At 42.6% G+C, this 26,714-nt stretch overlaps 1 protein-coding gene across 1 annotated transcript; it reads left to right on the top strand.

The window, feature by feature from the left end:
* The first annotated feature begins 1,602 nt into the window (after positions 1-1,602).
* Positions 1,603-21,046, top strand: PCK1 (phosphoenolpyruvate carboxykinase 1). Its single transcript, XM_087720502.1, has 10 exons — positions 1,603-2,035; positions 2,551-2,817; positions 6,419-6,600; positions 8,697-8,900; positions 10,338-10,525; positions 11,795-11,957; positions 13,982-14,206; positions 14,313-14,444; positions 16,490-16,585; positions 18,851-21,046. Exons 2-10 carry the CDS (start codon positions 2,594-2,596, stop codon positions 19,306-19,308), a joined length of 1,872 nt encoding a protein of 623 aa, XP_087576628.1. The 5' UTR covers positions 1,603-2,035; positions 2,551-2,593; the 3' UTR covers positions 19,309-21,046.
* The last annotated feature ends 5,668 nt before the right edge of the window (positions 21,047-26,714 follow it).

Here is a 26,714-nt window from a genome sequence, read left to right on the forward strand (position 1 = left end):
GCTCTCCAGTCCTTGTTTGGAGGGACATGGGGACTTAGATCCCTCCTTTTCAAGTAATTGGTTCTACTCTCAAACTGCTAGGAAGTTTTTTTGTGCCATTTGACGGACATCTGCCTTGCTGTAACTTGAAGCCATACAGGTAGTCCTCAACTTACAACCACAATTGAGCCCAACATTTGTGTTGTTAAGTGAAACATTTGTTTTCTCCTCTTTTACTAACTTTCTTGCCACTGTTGTTAAGTCAATCCCTGCAGTTGTTAAATTAGTTACACAGTTGGTAAGTATATCTTGCTCTTGTTTGTCAGAAGTTGCAAAAGGTGATTATGTGATCCCGGGACATCACAACCGTCATAAACACATGCCTGTTTTTGCCGAGCTTCTAAATGTTGATCATGTGACTATGAAGATGCTGCAAAGGTCATGTGAAAAACAATTGTGTCACTTTTTTCAGTGTTGTTGTAATTTCGAACAGTCACTAAATGAATAGTTGTTAGTCAAGGACTATCTGTATTCCTTACCCTCTTGCTAAAGAGTACATCTTGATCTTCTATGTGATCGCCTTACTTCTTCCTCCTTTCCATCTTGTCTGCTCTTTGTGCTTGCTCAGCATACTTCCTACAGGGCAATGGACTATTCTCTCCACCATCCATATTAGAATAGAATAGAATAGAATAACAGAATTGGAAGGGACTTTGGAGGTCTTCTAGTCCAACCCTCTGCTTAGGCAGGAAACCCTACACCACTTTAGACAAATGATTATCTAACATCTTCTTAAAAACCTCCAGTGTTGGAGCATTCACAACTTCTGGAGGCAAGTTGTTCCACTGATTAATTGTTCTAACTGTCAGGAAATTTCTCCTTAATTCTAAGTTGCTTTTCTCTTGTATTCGTTTCCACCCATTGCTTCTTGTCCTGCCCTCAGGTGCTTTGGAGAATAGCTTGCCTCCCTCTTCTGATGTGGCATGTTGAAGAAGGATACATCTAATAGTCCACTTCAGTGGTGGGTTCCTACCAGTTTGGACTGGTTCAGCGAACTGGTAGTGATTTGGCAGCCTGGGTCGCTGGAACCGGCAGCGATCCAGGCCTGTCACGTCCCCAAACCGGTTCTCCTGCTGGTGCCACCATCTTGTTTTTCAGTTCTGCGCATGCATTCAGTTAATCCTGGAAATGAACAATTGTCCCTACTTTTGGAAAACAAAAACAGGAAAGGAAGGAAATAGTTGAATTTTACTGAGATCTAGACTACAAGGTGACAGAACAACTTGCTACCCTGAAAAACGGAAGAAGTATCCAAAGCAATGCACCTCCGACCCCTTCTTCCAAGCCAAATTAAAATATTTCCATTCATCCGGAATATGGGAACCATGAGATGTGAACAGAATGCAAACATTGCCTTGGCTGCTCTTGAATTGCTATTTAGTCCTCCTCCTTTCTTCCTCTCTTAGGGAGAATCCAAAGGGTAGAAAACACACCCAGGGCAAGCCTCCAATTCACAGCCAACAGGCCGTTACTGTGACGACAAAACCTGCTTTTCTAAATACTACAAACAAGTGCCTTCAGTCTCAGCTGCTGCAACCATCTGCTGTGTATGCTCAGCCTTTCACTTCTACTGAGTAGTGACGACAGGTTCCCCCCCTTCCAATCAGGCTAGAACTGGGCCAAAGGTTGGTCAAGCCAAGGCATTTCGTAAACGGGACTTTAAAAAAAAAAAAACCCACTGAGAAGACAGGAGGTCTGAAGAGCATCTACTTCAAACACTCATTAATGGAGCCAGTTAAATGATAAACCCTTTGTGACTACTGTTGTTTCTTCGGAGATCCATCCTTGGCAAGATGTCAGAAGAACTTTTCCCTGGGGTGATTTTAGAGACAAGCCTCCTTTACCTTGAGTGGTGGGACGGACTAAGCAAGACAAGAGTATTTAAGGAAGGGAAACCAGAAGTCCCAGGAAGAAGTTTAGTGAGCAGCATCATGTTCCTTGAAAGGACCAACTAAAAATCTTCTCCAAAGCTAAGAACTGAAACTACTCTGGTAAAGTAAGTGTTTACATATATAAATCACCTGCGTGCAATTTGATAGTTTGATAACCAAAAATTGATGGAGTTGTTTGGGGTGACTTGTATTGCTTAGTCTGAAAAAAAAATGCTTCTTTTTTTGAGAAAAGTTGTAAGTTGATAGTAGAACTTATTCACGCCATGCAAAAAATCCTGTTGTTTCTCTTCCTGGCTTCTACTTTTGATGTTTTCAGTTTGGGATATTGCTAGTATAAGTAAAGATTACTAACATAAGTTTTCTTCAGATTTGTTGGATGCCAGAACCCATCAGTTCTAACTCAACCAATGACAGTGGCCTGGTGGAGATAATTTCCAAACACCTAATGTGTAACAGGTTGTTCACCCTTTGAAATAGATAGCACATCCATTCGTTTGGTTCAGTTCTGTTGAAGGCAATATCACCCTAAGTGGTTTTTTTTTTTTGCCAACAATTATGCATTTTAATGAACTAAAGACATATTTTTTTTACTCTGTATAATTCGCAATTCATCTCACAGGCTAAATATTCTCACCATCCTCATCAGTGGTAAAGAGCAGGCAATGCCACCCCAAGTGAAAACACGAATGAATGCCACTCCAAAAGTGGTCCAAGGAGACTTCAAGAGCCTGGCACCCAATGTGAGAAAGTTCATTGAAAGCAATGCCAAGCTGTGCCAACCGAAGGCCATCCACATCTGTGATGGATCAGAGGATGAGAACAAGAAGATCTTGGAGCTCATGGTGGAACAAGGCATGATCAAGAAGCTTAGAAAATATGAAAATTGGTAAGGCACCACTATTGTACGTTGCGCAAAGCCAAATATATGATCTACTGTACCATGTTCCATTCCTTAGGGCTTTCCCCAACTTGTACTTAGCGGTGGTATAAGGGGTTGAAGTAACTTTTCTCTCCTCTGCGTTTTATCCCTTATTCCAGCATTATCCCAAAGCATCCTAAAAGTGTGTACAAAACTTTTTGGAGGGATATCCAGGAAGAGAGAAGTAACCAGGAAGAGAGACAATAAAGACAAGATAGGGATCAGCTATGGGGCAGCAAATGCCATACCCGACTAAATCAATGAGGGATGGAGAGCGGTTCAGCTCAGCAATGGGGAACTGTCCATAAGTGTTTTAATGCCATTAATGTTATGTTCTTCCTGGACGGTTCAATGTAGGCAAGAATAAAAACCGAAGTTCCATTTCTTTCTTTCTTTTTTACATTATTCCAATACAGAACTGCCACTCTTTAATGGATGTGCCATATTTTTAGTGGCTACGTAGCTATCAAAACATCAATAGATAAAGATTTTCTCGTTATTGAATGTCTTAGCTGGAGAAAACTTCAGATAGCAATATTTCTCAAAATCATTAGTTTTCTTCTAAAAATACCACCTTTCTTTGTCACTTTGCAGTCATTCTGATTTTTAATTTTTGGGATCTAGCTTCTTTGTGCAGAAAAGACGGAATAAAATCAAGTAATGCATTCAACCATTTGTGCCCAGAGTAAATGTAACATGATTTAAGCCACGGGGGGTTAAATCTGGTCTGGTGAAGCAACTATAAATCTAATTTCTAGAAACGGGTATATAGAGTGCAGACTGGCTCTCCCTTTTTCCAAACTTTAGGGAGAAATCTTATAAATTTATTTCTTCAACTGCTTAAAAGAATAATTACACACATAGCACTTTAAGAACACAAAATAAAACAGACAATTTAGCTGGAATCTAGAAGAATAAGCCAATAAGACAGTTATCTCATCTTTAGTTTCCTAGTTCACTGAAACTTAGATTTGTTAGTATTTGATACCACAGACTTCTCATGTCACAGATCAAATTCCATTGCAATTTATGCCCATTCAACAATAACACCAGTTTGTGATTAGCACAACTTATGCAATCACACCAATATAATAATGTAATTTGACCCAAGTAGCATAGTGTGCATCTTTGGCTTTATTGAACTGATGGTCTTCTTTGATTTACCAGACTTTCCCTACAATTAGAGGTTAAATAAATTAATTGGAGGTTAGTTGAAATGAGTTTTCATTGTATGTCTCGTTTATATAAGATATCCTAAAAGTCTTAATACAGATCTAAATAAAATAAAAATTGGAGACCCCAGAAGGTGTAAATGCTCCAACAATGGATCTTTTAAAGAAGAGGTTAGATAACATTTGTCTGAAATGGTGTAGGGTTTCCTGCCTAAGCAGGGGGTTGGACTAGAAGACCTCCCAGGTCCCTTTCAACTCTGTTATTCTATTCTATTCTATTCTAAAACAATCTACTGAAGCTTGGCCACCTTATTCTTTACAGTATATGCAACTCTAAAATGCTTCATAAAATTTTGCTTTGTTATTTTAGGAGTCAATATGGAGACTAGCATAGGAAGGAGATACGTTAATGTTTTCCTTCCTATCATAGGCAAGCAGCAACATCTGAAAATAAGGAGGAAGGAATAGGTATGGATATAGAGATAGAGATATGCACACACACACATACAAGCACGCACACACACACACACACACATGTATATATTGCAGGTATGTATGTATGTATATGTATGTATATATATATATATATATACACATACACGCACACATATTTGTATTATATATATAATTTGTATCCAACCTTTATTATTTTTTTACCTATAATTCAAGGCAGCAAACATGTCCAACACGTCTTCCTCCTCCTATTTTTCTCAGAACAATAACCCTGTGAGGTGAGTTGGGCTGAGAGAGAGTGATTGACCCAAAGTCAGCCAGCTGACTTTCATAGCTGGACCAGAACTCATAGTTGCTTGCTTCTAGACTGGTGCCTTAACCACTAGATCAAACTGGCTATATACCAGGGGTGGGTTCCTGCCATTCTAACCTCTTCTATAGAAGAGGTTCCACAAATCTACAGTGCCGTTTAGAACCGGTTCCAGCTCCCTCCCCTCGCCTGTCTGCACATCATCAAGATGAAGAGCGAGAGGAGGAATTCTGGGAGTTGAAGTCCACAAGTCTTAAAGCTGTCAAGTTTCAACACCCCTGGGGTGTTTTTTCCTAAAGGGTTAGGGATGCAAAGGTCTTGTAACTTGACAGCTTTAAAACTTGCGTGCTTCAAATGCCAGAGTTTCTGAGCCAACATTTTGGTTGCTAAGCAAGAGCGTTGTTAAGTGAATTTCACCACATTTTACAAGTTGGCCACACCCATGCAGTCACATGGCCAGCAAGCAACTCCCACAAAGCAGGCCACATCTACAGAAGAGGTTCTAAAAATTTTTGAAACCCACCACTGCTATATACATACATACATACCATACCATACATACATACATACCAGGGGTAGGATTTTACCGGTTTGGACCGGTTCGCTCTGACAAATAAGTGGGCTCGCCAGCCCACCCTTGTGCTTTACTGACCTATATCTTCTCACTTAGTCGCACGACAGAGCGGATTGCTATGCCTCAGCTGTTTTCCTCCTCAGGAGCGAAGCCTGTGATCACCGAACTGGTTGTTAAACCTACCACTGATACATACATGCATGCATTCATGCATGCATTCATGTTTGTCTCTCTGTGTGTATGCGTAGTTCCACCTTCAAGGAAATGCAGCCCCAGTTCTCATTTTTTTTCATAATTGTCTCTAAGATGAGGCAGCAGCTTCAAATGAATTATGAGTAGCATTCTGCCTAGAGCAAATAAGCAAAGCCCCATCTGAGGGATGCAGGCAGCATGCAAAATCATGCACCCCCTCTGGGCGGTGGAAAAGTCTCTCTTCATGGAACTGGTCCCTGGTGCCCAAAATGTTGGGGGACACTGCCCTAAAGATTCTCCCGGACTGAAAGTATCTTGAGATCTTGTCTCTAATATTCCAATGATGGAGTCTGAAAATTCCACTCTACAAACTCTAGAAGTTTTAATGTTTGGAAATAAATATAAAGCCTCTGGAAGTTTTAATGTTTGGAAGTAAATATAAAGCGTCTGGAAGTTTTAATGTTTGGAAATAAATATAAAGAGGCATTTCCATTATTTTTCATTCCAATTAGAAATGGGGAATATACGGCTTATTTTATATAATGAGGTTGTTATTGCTTATTTTATCTCTTTCCTGCTTCTCCTCCCTAAAAATATAAGATATATATCTTTTAAAAAGATAGCTGAGAACCTAGTAGGAGTTGGGCCCCATTTGTGAAATGTCTCTATACAGAATAAAGTCATGTTCATTAGCAAAACATCACCAGGAGTCAATGGTTTGACTGCACTTAAATAAATAATATTCTTTTCACGATCCAGCATTGTATGGTGCTAGACTGTCTTGAAATAAGGAGAAATTGAATTGGATTTCTGTCATTTTTATTGCTCACATGACAAGTGTAAATGTTCAGCTTCTCGTCTCCACAGCTGGTTAGCCTGCACCGATCCAAGGGACGTGGCCAGAATTGAAAGCAAAACTGTAATTGTGACACCAGAGCAGCGAGACACCATCCCAATCCCCCAAAGCGGATTGAGCCAGCTGGGACGGTGGATGTCAGAAGAAGATTTTGAGAAAGCCTTCAGGGTCAGGTTCCCTGGGTGCATGGAAGGTAGAGACACAAAAAAACTCTAATTTTATGTTTAGAAGTAAAATACTGCAGCTTTCTACCTGCGGTGAGATAGCACTTCGATTTATATACTGCTTCACAGTGCTTTACAGCCCTCTCTAAGGGGTTTACAGAGTGAGCTTATTGCCCCCAACAATCTGGGCCTTCATTTTATCCCCCTCGGAAGGATGGAAGGCTGAGTCAACCTTGAGCCTGGTGAGATTCGAAATTGCAGTCAGCCAGCAGTCAGCAGAAGTACCTGCAGTACTGCATTCTAACCACTGCGCCACCACAGCTCTTCACATAGAAGAGATAGAAGAACATTTCTTCAAAGATATTCACAAAACATTTTTTTTCATTTGTTCCATGGCTAAGCAGTCCTTGTAAGCCCAACAGAAAAGAGTCAATTATGTAAGTAATGGAGTAAGTGTGAACGCCACAACCAATGACGCCTTTATTATAATTATTTTTACCAAGGGAAAACCAGTAGAATGATGGTTTACTTATAGTTGTGTTTGGGTGGGCCTACAATGCCAGTTATTTTATACTAGCTCTCTTTAGATTTGCTAGTCTACTTAGAAGTCACATCTGGATTTGAATGGACAGCAGTATGTCACTCTTGAACTACTGTGGAAGAGCTGTGGTGGCACAGTGGTTAGAATACAGTATTGCAGGCTAACTCTCTGCTTACTCCAGGAGTTCGATTCTGAGCAACTCAAGGTTGACTCAGCCTTCCATCCTTCCGAAGTGGGTAAAATGAGGACCCAGATTGTTGGGGGCAAAATGCTGACTCTGTAAACTGCTTAGAGAGGGCTGTAAAAGCACTGTAAAGCAGTATATAAGTGTTATTTCTATTTCTACTGTTTTGGAATCCAATTATCTACTTCTTAAAATGTATTTCGTGAAGGGTTAGAATGGCCCAGACTGATCTTCAGCAAAAAAAAAAAAAAAAGTTACAATATAGAGTGCTATTGTTTAGCTCCTATTGTTTAGCTCCACTTGTGTTTCCTTCCCTGGTAGCCCTGCATGAGAGCTGCCCTCCCCTTTATTTTTTTCAAACATCTTCCCTTGGGAATGTTCCAGAACCTCTGCAAAACTTAAAGGTTTCCCAATGTTATTGATACGTCCTCTTTGATGATCAAGTTGTCAAATCTGCCTTCTGAACTTCCTTAGTGAGAGCACAATCTCCACAAAGATAGAATGGGACTGCAATCTACACTTATCTTCTAAACTTAAACTTGGAACAGCTTAATGATATACTGCTGGAATTTGGCAGGCATTTGCAGTAAAACATGGGGCTAAAGAGTCGTAATCAATAAATCCATTTCCCATTATCTGGCAGAATGTTTGTTTAATTCTCCTGAATTTGGAATCTGGCCCTAACATGCTGATTTTGGAAGGAATGGAGGGATGTGCCGCTGGTGGCAAACAGCCAGAGGGCCTTGTTCCAGTGGGACTGAATCATGGCCTGGAACTGGCTAACCATCTCAGCTCACTGAGCCTCCAGGTGCCAGTACCTGGCCTTGCACTCCTGCAGGTCTTTCCTTTGCTTGGAAAGCCTATGCTTGTAGTTCTCAGTGAGGTGCTTCTGCTGAGCCTCCTTCTCAGTCAAATCCAATCTGAATCGAGCTCTTTCTCATGGTGGCTGCTTAGCTCCAACAACTGCTTCCTGTTGGGGCCTTAAGGAGTCCGGGTGGGAAGTTGAGGAGTGACTGAGGAGTCCTCCGGGATTGGGCGGGATAGAAATTTAATAAATGAAATGAAAATGAAATGACTGGGAGAGGAGGGACGAGTAGAAGCTGGCGAGGCGCCCCTCAATGTGAGTGACATTGAATTGGCCACGCCCACCTAATCACATGACCACCTAGCCACACCATCCAGCCAGTCATTAGGCAGATCTTATTAGTGGCCTGCAGGATTTAAAATTATGAATTTAGTGGTCCCTGGGGTCCCAAAGGTAGTCCAACCACCTGCTCAAGCAGGAGATGCTATACCATTTTGGTTAAATGGTTGTCCAATCTTTTCCTAAAACTACTATAGTAACTTAGTAGAGAGTTATAATTTTGTTTAGGATTCTATCCTCTGTTTCTCTTCTGCAGGTCGGACCATGTATGTCATCCCATTCAGCATGGGACCGATTGGTTCTCCTTTATCCAAGTTTGGGATTGAGCTGACTGATTCTCCTTATGTGGTGGCCAGTATGAAGATTATGACTCGTATGGGAACATCTGTCCTAGAGGCTCTGGGTGATGGAGAATTTGTAAAATGCCTCCATTCGGTTGGGTGCCCTTTACCATTAAAAAGTAAGCCATTCTTAAGCTAAAATGTACTTTGTTCATCCTGTCTTTCCCAAAAGATAATTGTCATTAATTTATTCACCAAGCAGAATATTCAGAGCGCTGTAGTTATGGAGTTGCCAAGTATCTCTTTGAATAAGAGATGGTAAGTTGGGACTGGTTGGTCATTAAATGCAACAAACCAGAAATTATTCATTAAAGAAAGAACCAACAAAGCATTCCTAAATATTTTGGGGCTCTTCCAAATGACTGAATTGTAGCTTGGATGAGAAAATTAAGTGCAATCTGGTCCACTGTTTCCCATTACATCTTTTTCTCAAAGCTCCCATGAAGACTTAGCTTTTTTCAAAGAACGTGGTCTACTACGAGCCACTGTATCACTGCTAGCTAAGCAAATAACTCTGCACTGTATTACAACTCAACTTTTTTTGTAACCAGACAAAAGAGGAAAGGAATACAGGTACTTGGTGTAAGCTACTCGGAATACTGCATCCAATTTCGCAACGATGTAAAAAAGTTGTTGAGACTCTAGAAAGAGTGCAGAGAAGAGATGATTAGGGGACTGGAGGCCAAAACATATGAAGAATGGTTGTTGGAACTAGATATGTTTAGTCTTATAAAAAGAAGGACTAGGTTGACATGACAGCAGTGTTTGATATCTCAGAGGTTGCCACAAAGAAGAGGGAGTCAACGTAATCTCCAAAGCACCTGAGGGCAGGACAAGAAGCAATGGATGGAAGCACTTAGAACTGAGGAGAAATTTCCTGACAGTGAGAACAATTAATCAGTGGAACAACTTGCCTCCAGAAGTTAAAAACACTGAAAGTTTTTAAGAAGAGATTAGATAACCATTTCTCTGGAATGCTATAGAGCTCCCTGCCTAAGCAGGGGGTTGGACTAGAAGACCTCCAAGATCCCTTCCAACTCTGTTATTCTACAGGTAGTCCTTGACTTATGAACACAACTGAGCCCACATTTTTGTTGCCCAGTGAGACATTTGTAAAGGCAATATTTCCCATTTTACGACCTTTCTTACCACATTTGTTAAGTGAGTAATGATAGTTGTTAAATTAGAAACAGAGTTGTTAAATGAATCTGACTTCCCCATTGAGTTTGCTGGTCAGAAGTTCGCAAAAGGAGATCAGAAGACCCCAGGAGACTGAAACTGTCATAAATACATGCCAGTTGCCAAGCGTTTGAATTTTGATCACATGACCATGGGATGATGCAATGATTGTGTGAATAATGGTCATCAGTCACTTTTTCCTGTGCTATTGCAACTTTGAACAGTCGCTAAATGGAACTGTTGTAAGTCGAGGGCTACCTGTATATTCATGCTCTCTAGTTTTGAAAGGGTACATGCCAAAAATACAAAAAAAAAAGATGTAACCTTTATTTCATGTACTCAATCTGAAGTAACAAACTCTATTTTGCCTTTTGCAGAGCCTCTCGTGAATAACTGGCCATGCAATCCAGAGTTGACGCTGATTGCTCAAATCCCTGATCACAGGGAGATCATTTCCTTTGGAAGTGGCTATGGGGGAAACTCTCTTCTAGGAAAGAAGTGTTTTGCTCTCAGAATTGCCAGCAGGATCGCCAAGGAAGAGGGCTGGCTTGCGGAGCACATGCTGGTGAGAAAGGTTTTAACAACTAAGTTATTTTCAATTCCAGTCAACGGGCTAAGATATCAATCCAGGGCCAGCAAGGCTATAGACCAGTGATGGCTACCCTTTTTGTTGTCACCTGCTGAAAGCGCCTGCACCCATAATGCAATGCACATGTGACAACCTCTCTCGTGATACCCCCATGCATGTGCGCACAATCTCCCCACCCTCTGTGCATGCGCACACGTCTCCTGCATGCGCCCCCCCCCGGTGCATGTGCCGCAGAGACCTGAAACTCATCTGGCTGATGGGAGGTGCTCAGGGAATGCGTGGTGGAGCTGAGCTGGGTTGACGGCTTGCGTGCCTGCAGAGAGGGCTCTGCGTGCCACCTGTGGTTTGCCATCACGGCTATAGACCCATGAATGGAAGTTCATGGTTGCTTAGTTCCTCCTAGACCCCATCTCTGGAGTATTAAAAAAAGGAGAGGTAAATTGTTTCAATTTCTACCCTCAAAACTATGCTATAGAGCACTGCACATCAGAACAACTAGACAAAAGGACAGTTTTTCTCCGAATGCCATCACTCTGCTTAACAACTACCGTATTTTTCAGAGTATAAGATGCAACTTCCCCTCCTAAAAGAGTGTTGAAATGTTGGTGCGTCTTATACACCAAATACAACCATTTTGGGCCTTCCAAAGCCTCACCCCCACAACCCATTTTTGCAAAAAATGGGTTAAAAATGGACGCATTTTTGCCTCTCTCCAATCCCCAGCAATACTCTGCAGGCTTTAGCAGGGCTGGGGAAGGCAAAAATGTCCCTGTTTTTGCAAAAAATGGTCCTTTTTTTGTTACTTCTTCAAAATCTTGGTGCACCTTATACACCAGTGTGTCTTATAGTGCGAAAATACGGTGATTTCCACAACGCTGTCAATAATTTACCAAGAATGTATTACTATTATTCTTCTCTTACTTCCTAGTATCTATCTCTACACACTTATGACTATAACCATGTTGCTCTTATTTTTCAATTTATATTGTTTTTATTGTTTACTAGTATGATTTGATAGCTTATTAGTAACTTTGACTATCACTAAGTGGTGTACCATTTTATTCTTGATGAATTTATTTTTATTCTCTTTGTGTACACTGAAAGCATATGCACCAAAGACAAATTCCTTGTGTGTCCAATCACATTTGGCTAATAAAGAATTCTATTCTATCTTAATGTTTTTGCTTGATGCTGCATGTTGAGTTTTTTTTGGGGAAAAAAAACATTCCTTGTGTTTTTAAACAGATTTTAGGTATCACGAATCCAAAAGGTGAAAAAAAATACTTTGCAGCAGCTTTTCCTAGCGCATGCGGAAAAACCAACCTGGCTATGATGAATCCATCTTTGCCAGGGTGGAAAGTGGAATGTGTTGGAGACGATATTGCTTGGATGAAATTCGACGACAAAGGTAATTTACTTAGAATTCAGCTGGGAGTTGATGGTCCAAAGCTCTGTTCCGGTTAGCTGGGGAAACTATGCTCATCTATATCTTTTCCCTCCCATCAATTGTGGTGTTGTTCCAAGAAAGGAAAAAGTAATGATTAATTTGTATACATTTGAGACAGGCATTTGTGTGCACTATTTATATATTGAATTTATATCCTTGGGCAGTCAAAATCGACTTTGCAGTTTGCATGATATAAGGCAACAGTAAAATATCCACGGCATAAATTAAAAACTTCTAAAACAAAATGATTTCATAAGTTACACCCACTTACCAGTAAAAATAAATTGATGGCAAAATCCAAGCTAAAATACTTTACAAAATAATTCAGTTTTAAGTGTCTTTCTGGGAGCCTTCAGAAAGGGTGGGGAGGGGGGCAGTTCAATTTCAACTGTGAGATTATTCCAGTGAGCTACTGAGCTTGCCAGAAATATGGCCAAAAAGCAGTTTTTGCGGCAATTGTTATACGTTACACCAGTTTTAGTTGGAGTCAAGGGTTCTGGAAATGCCAAGCCCTGGAACGTTAGAACAATTGTTCTCCAAGGGCTTTCTCTAATGTTCTGGATTTCTTTATAGAATGAGAGGTGGTGAAGGATGTGTGGCAAGCCCTTGAAGTACATTTCATTTTTTTATTTTATTTTATTTAGTTTGTCAAACATTACAAGATAACAGGGATAAATATAAATATGGGCATGGACAAAGGAAATGAGTATAAATAAATGGGGACAAGAGGACAGGGATGGAAGGGACACTGGCACACTTATGCACGCCCCCTTTACGGACCTCTTAGGAATGGGGCGAGTTCCATGGCAGACAGTTAGAGGTTGAAGCTGTGGGGGTTTGAGGATGTAACTGATGAGACTGAGTTGGACAAAATGGGAGATTATTCCGACATTCCCAGGAGAGACTAGAAGGGCGGGGTGGGAAATAGCACATTTTGTGAATGCAGGTGATTAAGTGAAGGAGGAGAAGAAACCTAAATGATCATTTAAGAGGCACATGATATTTCAACTTCGGTCGTTACAAAGTTAGGGTGGCCTGCCCCCATGCTGTCACTATCCTTCCATACTAGCTTAAATTTTGGGAGCGGTAATCCCAGTTCAACCAGAGAGTACCAGATGAAATTAAGGAAGACAAAAAAATAGAGGTGAAAGTAAGGAAACGTTACAGTAGAATTGGGTAAAGACTAAGGTAAATGTAAAGGTTCCCCTTGCACATATGTGCTAGTCATTCCTGACTCTAGGGGGCGGTGCTCATCTCCGTTTCTAAGCCAAAGAGCCAGCGCTGTCCGAAGACTTCTCTGTGGTCATGTGGCCAACATGACTAAATGCCAAAGGCGCACAGAACGCTGCTACCTTCCCCCCAAAAGGTGGTTCCTACTTTTTCTGCTTGAATTTTTACAAGCTTTCGAACTGCTAGGTTGGCAGAAGCTGGGACAAGTAATGGGAACTCACTCTGTTATGTGTCGCTAGAGATTCGAACCACCAAAATGCCGACCTTTCTGATCGACAAGCTCAGTGTCTTAGCCACTGATTCACTGCATCCCACCCAAAGACTGGGTTGATGAATATTTGGAGGTAGGTCCCAAAGGTGCTTTTTTCACTGCATCCCACCCAAAGACTGGGTTGATGAATATTTGGAGGTAGGTCCCAAAGGTGCTTTTTTCAAAAGGCAATTGGGCTTCCTTTGTTTTTGCTTGAAGAGATTTCGCTTCTCATCTAAGAAGCTTCTTCAGTTCTTGGATGAGAAGCGAAACATCTTCAAGCAAAAACAAAGTTCAGTTGCCTTTTGAGAAAGCACCTTTGGAACAACAATGACTTGGGATGGCTGAGAATCTCTATAAACAGTCAGAGGGAGGAGAATAAGTTGTGATGAATGGACAGAAAGAAGAGGAGGTGATAATATAAAAGATTCCCACTGCCTCTCTGGCATCTTAGCCATCTTGTGAATGATTATCTGAAGGTAGCATCTTATCTAATGTTTCCTAGGTAATTTAAGAGCCATCAACCCGGAGAATGGCTTTTTTGGAGTTGCTCCTGGAACCTCTGTGAAAACCAATCCCAATGCTATGAAGACTATAAAAAAGAATACCATCTTCACCAACGTAGGAGAAACTAGTGATGGGGGTGTATATTGGGAAGGTATTGATCAGGAACTTCCACCAGGAGTCACTCTCTTATCTTGGAAAAAGAAAACATGGACTGCCGAGAATGGTACGAAGGAGACCTATCTTTCCATTTCTCTTACTATTTGGGTAGAATTTTTGGTTACTGCAATGATGAAAGTGTGACATATATTTGTCTGAATATATTTGAACAGAGGAGCCTTGTGCTCATCCCAATTCCCGATTCTGCTGTCCTGCTAGCCAGTGTCCTATCATTGACCCTGCCTGGGAAAATCCAGAAGGAGTCCCAATTGAGGGCATCATATTTGGAGGACGGAGACCTGAAGGTAAGAACCCCAAACTAAGATAACGGCTCCTTCAGCTTAAAAAAGTACTGAAAACAATTCAGAGTCATTTGTGTAAATTACGTTGTCTGAAAAATTAGAAAAAAAAAGATAAATATTGGGGACAAATTAAGGAAAAGAAGAGGAAAAAAATAACAAAAATGCCACGTAAAAGATGACAATCTCACCTTTTCTATGCCTGAGATATAGAATTAATTGTCTTAAATTGTAAGAAGTCAGATTTCAGCTAAATACTACAAATTAACAATGAGTGTCTTGATACTAGACTAGTGACAGTCCATTTCCTCATTAGTGATAGAATAGAATAGAATAGAATAGAATAGAATAAGTATTGTTTATTGGCCAAGTATGATTGGACACATAAGGAATTTGTCTTTGGTGCCTATGATCTCAGTGTACATAAAGAAAAATAACATAGAATACATTCCTCAATAATCATAAGATACAACACTTAGTGATAGTCATAGGTTACTAATAAACAATCAAATCATACTAGGAAACAAATAAAACAATATGGCATCTTCATAGCACCACTCAATCCCTATTGCAGGAATATGGAGCCTATCTGCGCCCTAGTCAATCAGGGCGTCTCTAGCGGCTAGCAACAGGCGATGCTGCGCCCCAGCCAATCAGCCAATTCCTCGACAGCTAGCCAGGTTATATGTCGAGGAATTTCCGAGTCCTCAACACATTACTGCTATTTTATTTTGATGAGTCTAGAACAGCAATCTCAGACTCAATTTCATTGAGGACTGCATCAAGGTTGTGTTTGACCTTGGGTGGGAGTGGCTAGGGTGGGTGTGGCAAGCATGATGTCACTTGTGTCGGGGGCGCTCGTGGTGGCCCGAGTGCTCTGCCAGTGAAAACGGAGCGTGGGGGTCCCAAGTGCGGCCCTCACAAGCTCTATTTTTTCTGGCAGAGGCACTGCAGGTCAGTCCTTTGCTGTTTCCAGGGCAACCCCGCAGGCCAGATTTAAGCACCCTGCAGGCCGGATTTGGCCCCCGGGTCTTGAGTCTGATACCCCTGCGCTAGAAGATGTACAGAGAAATGACCAGAGAGAGGTCCTCCTTTTCTAGTTAACTTTATGTAGAGCTAGACGCCCGTCTCCCAGAGATGCCTTAATTTGAATTCCTTCTTTGAACAGAGAGGTTGAATTGTGGCCTCTTCTAAGCCATGATTCTAGGCCACCTGCATTTTTTTTTAAAGTCGGCTAGGCTGCTGCAGAAAAGAAGGATGTTTCTTAGCAGAATATCTGATATGGTGGGAATTGCAGTCCCAACATTTCTCTAGGGCACCAGCTATAGGGCTTAATCAGGGGTGGGTTTCAGGCGGTTCACGGCAGTCCCCGCGAACTGGTTGGTCGGCGAACCCGGAAGTAAGTAACTTCCGGGAACGCCGAAGGGTCCACCCGCCCGCCCACGTTTCTTACCCGGTTTTGACGAGTTCTGCGCTTCCACGCATGTGCAGGATGCATACAGCGCCTGCGCAATCCTCCAGGAGCAGCTGGAGCATCGCACAGACGCTAGTATGCATGCGTGCACTGCGCGCATGCACGAGCACGCCACTGGCCCCGTTCCAACCGAACTGGTTGGAACGGGGCGAAAAACCCACCCCTGGGCTTAATATATCCAGCTGTAGTTCATTTGCAAAACACAATAGCTGCCATGGTACATATAGAAATTATAGAATATTTCTTAGCCTTTGATCAGAGAATGTCACATTTTCCTGCCATTCACAATATTGAACTCTCTTCCTACCCCAAGTATTACTTAGCAGTACCTTTGTGGAGGCAAAGGGGCCTTAGCTAACATAAATCCCCTTCCCTGACTCTTTGTACCTTAAGATAGATAGAACTGTTTACATTCTGAATAGATTAGATAAGCCACAGGGAGGATGGCTATGCAGTGATCCCAAATTTACAAATGCTGGGGAACGCATGCCAGCTGCTGCCATGATGTAAAGCAGCAAACTCAAATAGGTGCAGCACCAGTAACCTTTAAATATTGCAACCATCCTGTTTTCTCCAGGTGTGCCTCTAGTTTATGAGGCTCTTAACTGGCAGCATGGGGTATTCGTTGGTGCAACAATGAGATCGGAAGCAACAGCCGCTGCTGAATATAAAGGTAAGTCAAAGTGAAATAGTGCCTTGGCATTTAAAGTGCATGGCTCAATATTTTTACCTAGAAATTCTGAAGATTAGAAAGAACCAACCTTCCTTCCTTCCTTCCTTCCTTCCTTCCTTCCTTCCTTCCTTCCTTCCTTCCTTCCTTCCTTCTGTTGCAGCAGATTGAGGTTTGTAATCTACTTACGAAAGACCAGGACTTGAGACCACGAAGGTGAGAGAAACAGGTTTATTGGATGCATCGAGTTCAGCGTGTTCACACACCAAAATCTGAACTGCCTGGGCTCTGCCCAGGATGCTACTTTTATGCCGTGTTCCACACTGTGCATTCTCAAGGTGTTTCCATACATGAGACAAGCATGACATTTCGAAAAGGGGAAGTTCATTTGGAATGTCTTAAGCTGTCAGCAGTTTTTACCTCTGTTCTATCTCTCACCCACGTCTGGCTTCCTGTGCCCCTCCTTTACAGGGTCTTGCCACACTGTTCAGCCCTATTTTTAATACTTTTGAGGAAGTTGGAGAGAAAGTTCACTCCAGCTAAAAGTCAACTTCGGGACTCCAGGGCACTAGAATGAAAAGCCAAGCTAATATGAATTTATAAGGTCCATTCTATTAAGACCACCTAACCTGGCCAGCCACTGGTGGGTTTACCTGTGCACCCCCTCCTGCATCACTTCCTTCCTTCCTTCTTTCCTTCCTATGATAGTAAAACTACTATGCTTTGGTATTTAAAGAATTGCCATCCCGTACAGGGCATGCAATTGGGACATTGTATAAATAAAAAACTACTTAGATTTTACGCAGGAGAGTCTATTCCAGTGTTTCTCAACCTTGGCAACTTGAAGATGTCGGGACTTCAACTCCCAGAATTCCCCAGCCAGCATTCGCTGGCTGGGGAATTCTGGGAGTTGAAGTCCGTACATCTTCAAGTTGCCAAGGTTGAGAAACACTGGTCTATTCTATTCTAATAAATTACCTTAGATAATTATTATGCACCCTCCACATTCAGAACCAAGAGATGGTTTTGGGAAGCAACCTGTGAAAGGGCATGTTGGAGTAATGACCGCTTCTCAGCAGCATCTGTTGTTAGTTCCAGCACTGCCATGTAGGATTCAATTTCCTGATAGTAAGGATAGATTTGGATTAAAAATTGAGAAAGATACCAGATAATTTTTTTTTGCCATTCCCAGCCTGAAGGGGAAGAAGTTATGGAATTAGATGGACTTTTGATCCAACCAACAGGAAAGCAGTTATTTTATGCTTCTTCTCCTTCACTTATGGAAATTTGGTTGGACAGACAAAATTTCACTTTCAGAGATTAGGGTGCCCAGTTAGGCAAGCCTGTCTTGTGTGCGTATGTGTATATCATAATGCCAGTTGCTGCCAGCATTACTGCTGGTTCGGCGCACAAAAATGTTTGCCTCTTAAGAATGGGGTGAGGTCCATGGTAGACAGTTTGAGATTGAAGCTGTGAGGGTTTGAAAGCTGTGAGACTTAACAAATGTCTCACTTAGCAACGTAAATTTTGGGGTTCCATTGTCCAAATTCGAGGACTACCTGAGGCAGATATTAAGGCTGCACGATTTAAAGCGAGTAAATGTGAACCAGGTGATGTTAGAAATAATGGTGGACTAATCAGTGGGACGCGGTGGCTCAGTGGCTAAGACACTGAGCTTGTCGATCAGAAAGGTTGGCAGGTCAGTGGTTCGAACCCCTATCTTCGTCTATCGGAGTGAGCTCCCATTACTTGTCCCAGCTTCTGCCAATCTAGCAGTTCGAAAGCACGTAAAAATGCAAGTAGAAAAACAGGAACCACCTTTGGTGGGAAGGTAACAGCATTCCGTGCGCCTTCAGCGTTTAGTCATGCTGGCCACATGACCACAGAGACATCTTAGGCAGCGCTGGCTTGTCAGTTTTGAGAGATGAGCACCACCCTCTAGAGTCAGGAACAATAGCAGTTAGCAATAGCAGTTAGACTTATATACCGCTTCATAGGGCTTTCAGCCCTCTCTAAGCAGTTTACAGAGTCAGCATATCGCCCCCACAGTCTGGGTCCTCATTTCACCCACCTCGGAAGGATGGAAGGCTGAGTCAACCTTGAGCCGGTGAGATTAGAACCGCTGAACTGCAGATAACAGTCAGCTGAAGTGGCCTGCAGTACTGCACCCTAACCACTGCGCCACCTCGGCTCCTTGTGCATATGTGTGAGGGGGAACCTTTACCTAATTATGGATGAGGCCTCCCATGCTTTTTGTTTTCCCCTCAGGAAAGATCATCATGCACGATCCTTTTGCCATGAGGCCTTTCTTTGGGTACAACTTCGGTCAATATCTTTCCCACTGGCTCAGCATGGCACATCGGCCTTCAGCAAAACTCCCAAAGATCTTCCATGTCAATTGGTTCCGGAAAGACGAACAAGGAAGATTCCTTTGGCCCGGCTTCGGTGAAAACTGTCGGGTGTTGGAGTGGATGTTTAACCGCATCCAGGGAGAAGACGACGGTGCGCAGCTGACAGCCATTGGCTACATCCCCAATGACACCGGATTGAACTTGAAAGGCTTGGAAATGGTCAGCCTCCAGAAACTCTGCGATATTTCCAAAGAGTTTTGGGAAAAGGAGGTGGAAGAAATTAAGAAATATTTCACAGAGCAAGTGAACGCCGACCTCCCGTATGAGATGCAAAGAGAAGTTACTGCGTTAGAACAGAGAATTAAACAACTGTAACATTGATTGGACACTGTAGACCAGGGGTGCCAAACTCAATTTCGTTGAGGGCTGCATCAGAGTTGTGTTTGACCTTGGAGGGCTAGGGGTGGGCATGGCCAGGGATGGGCATGGCCAGCTCAATGTCACTCGTGTCAGGGGCACCTGTGGTGGCCAAGTGCTAAGACAGGACTTCCCTGAGACCTTCATTCTCATTATAATCTTCTTTCCTTCCTTCCTTCCTTCCTTCCTTCCTTCCTTCCTTCCTTCCTTCCTTCCTTCCTTCCTTCCTTCCTTCCTTCCTTCCTCTTTCTTTTTCCTTCCCCTCCTTCCTTATTTTTCCTTCCTTTCTCTCTTCCAATCTTCCCTTCTTTTTCTTTGTCTTTCCTCCTTCCCTTTCTCCTTTCCTGTCCCTCATTGGATGCTCAAATGCAAAAGGGGAAACATTTCTCCTTTCTTTTTTTGTTTTCACTGCCCTCTGCTCCGTTTTCGCTGGCAGAGGGCTGTAGGAGGCTGTCATGGCTGAAAAAGGGGCGTGGAAGGGCCGCAGGTGGCCTCCCGCACTCCGTTTTCACTGGCAGAGGCACCGTGGGGCGGCCCTTTGCTGTTTCCAGGCTGGGCCCACGGGCGAGATCTAAGCACCTCGCTGGTCTGATCTGGCCCGCGGGCCTTGAGTTTGACACCCCTGTTGTAGACAGTACTTTGGAAAGAAATGTCCAGCTTTTTTTTTTAGAAACTAGGCCTGGAAGTGCAGTAAAATAGTGGCAATCACAGTTATGGCCAGAAGTATCACTTGTGCAGTTTGATTGGAGTAGAGGTCTTCCAGTCACTCAAATAGTTGAAGCTGCTTACTTACCTTGAAGCAACGATTGTAGAGTTGATCAGCACTATTGCTTCATCAAATAAATGAACTAATCAGAGCTATTGCTTGATAAGCAAGTCTGCTTCCACTGCTAAGTATTACACTCACACCAGGGGTGAAATTCAGGAGGTTCTGACAGATTCTGGAGAACCGGTAGCGGAAAGTTTGAGTAGTTCGGAGAACTGGCAAATACCACCTCTGGCTGGCCCCAGAGTGGGGTGGGAATGGGGATTTTGCGGTATTCTTTCCCTACCACGCCCACCAAGCCACAGAACCAGTAGTAAAAAAAAAATATTGAATTTCACCACTGACTCACACGCCAAGTAAGGTATTCCAGAATAGCCGTGGTTCTTCCTATAACTCTTCCTCGTGTGAATTCCTCTCCTCCTCTGTCACTGCTCATGGTAGAGATGTAGACATTCTGCACTTTAGTAAAGCAAGAGATGAACGACTAAAAGCCTCTCAGCCCAGCAGCTGTCCATTTTAATTTGCAACAGCATTAAGGTGGTGATAATGATATAATCCATAATATAATGATGATGATATCTTCATTCACTTACTTGTCTTCTGGTACTATATTAAAGTGACCTTGAAGAGAGCAAACTGTTCCTTGTCACAGCGGCATTCTTCAGCATGTAGTTAATAATACTGAATAAAGACTTGTAGACATCTGCATTGTTGCAGACACAGACGAGGGACCATCAGAAGAAGCAATTAGCAACGAAGGTATTTCGTAAAAATAAAGACACTCAAGAGATTACTACTCCATTGTGTCACACTGAACACTGTATTTTCTGTATGCAAACTATTTTCTATGTGCCTTAGGTGTTGTATTGTGATCCTGTCGTGTATAGGGGATCCTGATATGATTCCAGAATAATAAATTATAGCTTTGTATTTTGGCTTCTTGGTATGTACTTCGAATATAGTTTATAGGCAATCCAATCCCATGCATATTTATTTGGAAATCCCACAACAGACATTCCTGCCGTGTTGTGCTATCTGTCGCCCTTGTGTGTCAGCACAAAAAATGGTGTCATGATACTGGCTGTTCCACTGTGGTTGCATATTCTGTCTCCGTAAAGTTTGTTGGGCCTGCAGGACAAATTAGCCACGTTTTCCACGGCATCCTGTATTCCAGATATGGTTGTTGTTTCTCATTTCTGAGCTTTATTTGTTTCCAGCCTCCCATGTTGCAACTCTTTACGATATGGAAAATACAGTTGAATTCAGTGCACACTCTGGTACCATCATATCAATATGCCTGTTTATGGACTAACAAAATAGAATAATGAACCAGGATCCGTAGACTCCACCCAACACAGTAGTAAGGCAAATGGCTTAAAGCAAAGTTGTTTTCAAAGAGACAACAGGGAGACTGTGAAGTTACCATAAAATTCTCTTTGAGTTATTGCTGATATTATTTCCTATTCCCCATCTCTTTACATTATCCACAACTAGGGGCCAGAGACGGTGGAAAATCAGAGAAGTTGTAAACTAATAATAACACGTTTGTTCAGGGGAACATCCACAGTACATTCTTGGGGGCCCCCATGTAATGCCATCTAAAAAGTATAAAAACATAAATGTAAAGATTCCTCTTGCACATATGTACTAGTCGTTCCCAACTCTAGGGGGAGGTGCTCATCTCCGTTTCAAAGCCGAAGAGCCAGCGCTGTCTGAAGATGTCTCCGTGGTCATGTGGCCGGCATGACTAAACACCGAAGGCGCATGGAATGCTATTACCTTCCCACCAAAGGTGGTTCCTATTTTTCTACTTGCATTTTTACATGCTTTCAAACTTCTAAGTTGGCAGAAACTGGGACAAGTAACGGGGGCTCACTCCATTACGCAGCACTAGGGATTAAGAACGGCCAAACTGTCTACTTTTCTGATCGACAAGCTCAGCGTCTTAGCCACTGAGCCCCCATGTCCCTTACATACTTTACTCCTTTCCTCCCTTCCTCTCCCCTCTCCTCCCCCCTCTCCTTAAACCTTAACACTACCATAATGTGTCAGCTTTCCCAGGTAGATTGGATAGGAATCCCAATCGGGTGAACTAATTCTACTTTATTATAAGCCTGCATTAGCAGAATCTTACAGGTCTGAAAGTACAAATCTGGCACTGTCTCATTTACAGACTGAGAACCCAGAAGGTCGATCCTTTCTGAGCCTCTTTCTCTGCCCATTAGGTAGCTGTGGACTGTGACCTCTGTTATCTGACTGTTCCCCTGGCAGGACTTTTTTCACCCCATATTTCTAGATCTTTTTCACATACTATTACAGTAACAGCACGAATAAAAGAGAGCTAGTTTTGTTGGCATGATAGAAACAAACAACTGGGAACAAATACTCATTTTTTTTATGCATATAAAACTATTTTCTACCTATTTTCAATCCAGGAACTCAGCAATGTTATAAACACATGCAAACACTACACACAGACACACACACACACACACACACGCTAAGCTCACACGGCACACAGACACATATATTTGCAGACTTTGTGACTGCTTGGATAAATCCTTTGTGCTTTCTTGGCAAGCTTTTCAGAAGTGGCTTCCTTAAGAAGTCCGGCGAGTGGTGTTTGTCCTTGGCGTTTCAATGCAGGGCAAATAGAGAAGCATTTGTGGATTGATGGACTATCACTTGTGGAGAAAATAAATGGCTCTCCTTGAATTGTGCTGAAGAAGAGCTGGTTGAGTGTAAGCTGAGCGCTTGGAGCTGCCTGTTTAGCTGCCTCTCAGATTGCTCAGAGACTGGCCCAAAGTCAGACCATGACTTCCCATATCTGAGGGTGTACATCAGGGGTGTCAAACTCTATTTTATTGAGGGACGCAACAGGCTTGTGTTTGACCTCAGGGGGGCGGGGTGGGCATGGTCAGGGTGGGTGTGGCTTGACGTCACTTGTGTCAGGGGCACCTGTGGTGGCCCAAGCACTCTGCCAGCAAAAACGGGCTCCTGAGCTCTGTTTTCGGCTGTGACAGCCTCCTGCAACCCACTGCCAGTGAAAACGGAGCTCCGGAGGCCTACCCGCAGCCCTCCGGAGCTCCGTTTTTGCTGGCAGAGGCACCATCGGCCAGTCCTTTGGTGTTTCCAGGGCAGCCTTGCGGGCCAGATCTAAGCACCCTGTGGGTCGAATCCGGCCCCCGGGCCTTGAGTTTGACACCCCTGGTGTACATGAACTTGAGACTAAGTCCAATACTTTCACCACAATATCAGTATACTTTATTGTGAGCCTCATTTAGCTGACCACATGGTGGGCAAGATGGAGTTGATTTGGCAGGCCTTAATTTTATCCAGCAATGGATAAAACTGTGCCCAATTCAAAGCTGGAGAAGACTTATAACTGAAAGTCTTGGAGGATCTCTTCTTCTCATTCCAGATCCTCTTGGGATCATCTTCATGAAACAAAATTGCTCTCTTCATTTAGGGAAGGTGCTTTGTTGAGCAGGTGGCCATCCAAATCCAAATGAGATTCAAGCAATCCCTTTAAGTGCATTGTGGAGTCCTGCAGCACATCAAGAAATGCCGTATCTAGGATTTTTCTCTCCATTCAAAAGAATTCACCATATTCCCAAGTAGACAAGCATCACAATTGGAATAAAATCCTGTTGGGCTTGTGTGTGTGTGTGTGTGTGTGTGTGTGTGTGTGTCTAACCAGCTAGAACAGGGGTGTCAAACTCGATTTCTGCACCAGGGTTGTGTTTGACCTTAGGGGGGCCGAATGGGCATGGGGGCCAGATGGGCATGGGGGCATGGCTGGGGTGGCTGTGGCCAGCTTGACATGTCACTGGTGTAAGGGGACACTCATGCCAGGGGTCTGGGGGAATCCTTCAGTCTTCTGCCAGTGAAGATGGAGCCCAGGAGGGCTGCCCATGGCCCTCCCAAGCTCCATTTTCACTGGCAGAGGCATTGCAGGGCAGTCCTTCACTATGTCCAAGATGGCCCCGCAGGCCAGATCTAAGTACCCAAGAAGGGCCTTTCATGAAAGGCCTTGAGTTTGACATCCCTGAGCTAGAGGATCTCCCAAACCAAGTGGCAGAGATGGCAAACGAGAAGGGACTGGAGGTGCTTGGAGGAGGTGTTCCCAGATGACACCCTCTCCATGCTGAAATTAAAATGTCCTTTCAAGGAAATGTCCTTTCAAGGGTGCAGAATGTAGCATGGTTTGCCCCCTTAGGGAAAAAAACCATGCTTATTTCTTCAAACCGTGTATTGATTTCTCAAGGTGTTATTGGTTGAATCTTCTGATCAACTGTTTTATTATCTTTAAAGTTTGATGCATATCTCAGTTTTATTGTGATATGAATTGATGTTTTGTGTAGAATGCCCAGCCTGCTTTCCATCTTTCAGGGTGAAGGTGTGGAATTAGAAACTTCTAAAACAAATCAATATTGAGTTGAAATTACGGTTCTCTGATGATCTGACAGCTCATTCATATGTTTGGTGGTAGATGGGGAGGTTTTCATCCAGAAGAATCCAAACATAGTAAATATTACCTCCCCCCTCTCTTTTTGTGATGGGCTTCCTTGTGTATTTCTACTTCCATTCAAAATGAAATAAAAGCAGTCCTCAACTTATACCACAAATTTCTGTTGCTAAGTGAGATTTTTGTTAAGTGAGCTTTGCCTCATTTTACAACCTTTCTTGCCGCAGTTAAGTGAATCAAAAGCTCAAAAGTTGGGACATGCTTGTGGATTGTAAAGATATTTTGGTTCCTTTAATATAATTTAGATGTGATTGGTAAGTAACTAGATAAATAACTTTTTAAACATTTTGTTTGTTTCATTTCCATTGCTAAGCCAAACACTTATTATTAAGGGTGTTGTACACCATTTTATGAACCCTTCCCCCCCCCATTGTTAAGAAAATCACTGCAGTTGTTAAGTGGAACATATGGTTATTAAGCAAATCTGGTTTTCCCCATTGACTTTGTTGGTTGGAAACGGGCTGGCAAGGTTACAAATGGTAACCCCATGATGCTTCAACAATCAAAATACAGGCCAGTTACTGAGCGGCTGAATTTTGATCTCATTGTGACAATGGTTGTAAGTGCGAAAACTGGTCATAAGTCATTTTTTCCTGTGCCACTGCAATTTCAAACAGTCAGTAAATGAATGATTGTAAGTCAAGGACTATCAGTAATGAAAATTAAGGAAGGCACTGGGCATGGCTACTCTAGTGAAGAGAAGGACCAGGGGAGACATGATAGCAGTGTTCCAATATTTGAAGGGCTGCTGCAGAGAGGAAGTGGGTCAAGCTATTTTCCAAGGCACCTGAAGGCCAGACAAGGAATAATGGATGGAAACTGACCAAGGATTCAACCTGGAAATAAGGAGAAATTTTCTGATAGTGAGAACAATCAACCAATGGAACAGAAGTTGCCTTCAGAAGTTGTGGTTGCTTCATCACTGGAAGCTTTCAAGAAGAGACTGGACTGCCATCTGTCAGAAATGATGCAGAAATGCTTGAGCAGGGGGTTAGACTAGATGAACTACAAGGTCCCTTTCAACTCTGTTAATCTGTATCTAGCACTGTACTGTATATATAAAAAACCCTTCCTATGATCAGACAAGAGTACTGTATATTTCATCCTTTCCCTTTATTTCTAATCTGAGATCTTGGGAAGTAACACCAGTAAAAAGGAAGATAAAGGAACCACAGACCAATATGACACCATTAAAACTTGTGTAGTGGGTGGACCCAGGCAATGAACTGAAATAAAAAAGAAAACATTAGAAAACAGCATTGTAGTAAAGTGCCCCACTAATTTAGCATCACTAGCGATGCATAGGATCTCCAGCCTAAACTTCCCTCTCTAATTAATTTTTATGGACAGCTTTTTTTATGGCAAATCCATCCATCTTATTTTTATATCTGCATCAGTTTTACTCCCATTTTTCTCTTCCACCACATTTTTTTTTGTCTTGGGAGAAAAAACTTGACAGAATCCAGCTAACTTAAAACACTTTGAAAGCTGGGCTGTTGTAATGGAAGGGAATTTAAGGAGCAATATCTGATTATTAGCAGCCAGCAAATAGAAAGAGTTCTTTAAGAGAGAGAATGTGACCTTTGCATGAGCCTTTGTGAAGGCATTTTGCTGGTTGCTATTAAATAAAGGTAAAGGTTCCCCTTGCACATATATGCTAGTTGTTTCCAACTCTAGGGAGCAGTGTTCATCTCCGTTTCAAAGCCGAAGAGCCAGAGCTGTCCAAAGATGTCTCCATAGTAATGTGGCCGTCATGATTAAACACCGAAGGCTCATGGAATGCTATTACCTTCCCACCAAAGGTGGTTCCTATTTTTCTACTTGCATTTTTACATCCTTTCGAAGTGCTAGGTTGGCAGAAGCTTGGACAAGTAACGGGAGCTCACTCTGTTACGCGGTGCTAGGGATTTGAAATGCCGAACTCCCGACCTTTCTGATTGACAAGCTCAGCGTCTTAGCACTGAGCCAGTGGTGGGATTCAGCCAGTTTGCACCACTTTGGGAGAACCGGTTGTTAGGTTTCTGAGCAGTTTGGTGAACTGGCTGTTGGAAGAAATCCTTAGGGCAGAGA

The sequence above is a fragment of the Thamnophis sirtalis genome, unplaced genomic scaffold, assembly GCF_051295495.1.
Source record: "Thamnophis sirtalis isolate CommonGarterSnake01/CBP01778 unplaced genomic scaffold, rThaSir2_p1.2 scaffold_7, whole genome shotgun sequence".
NCBI lineage: Eukaryota > Metazoa > Chordata > Lepidosauria > Squamata > Natricidae > Thamnophis > Thamnophis sirtalis.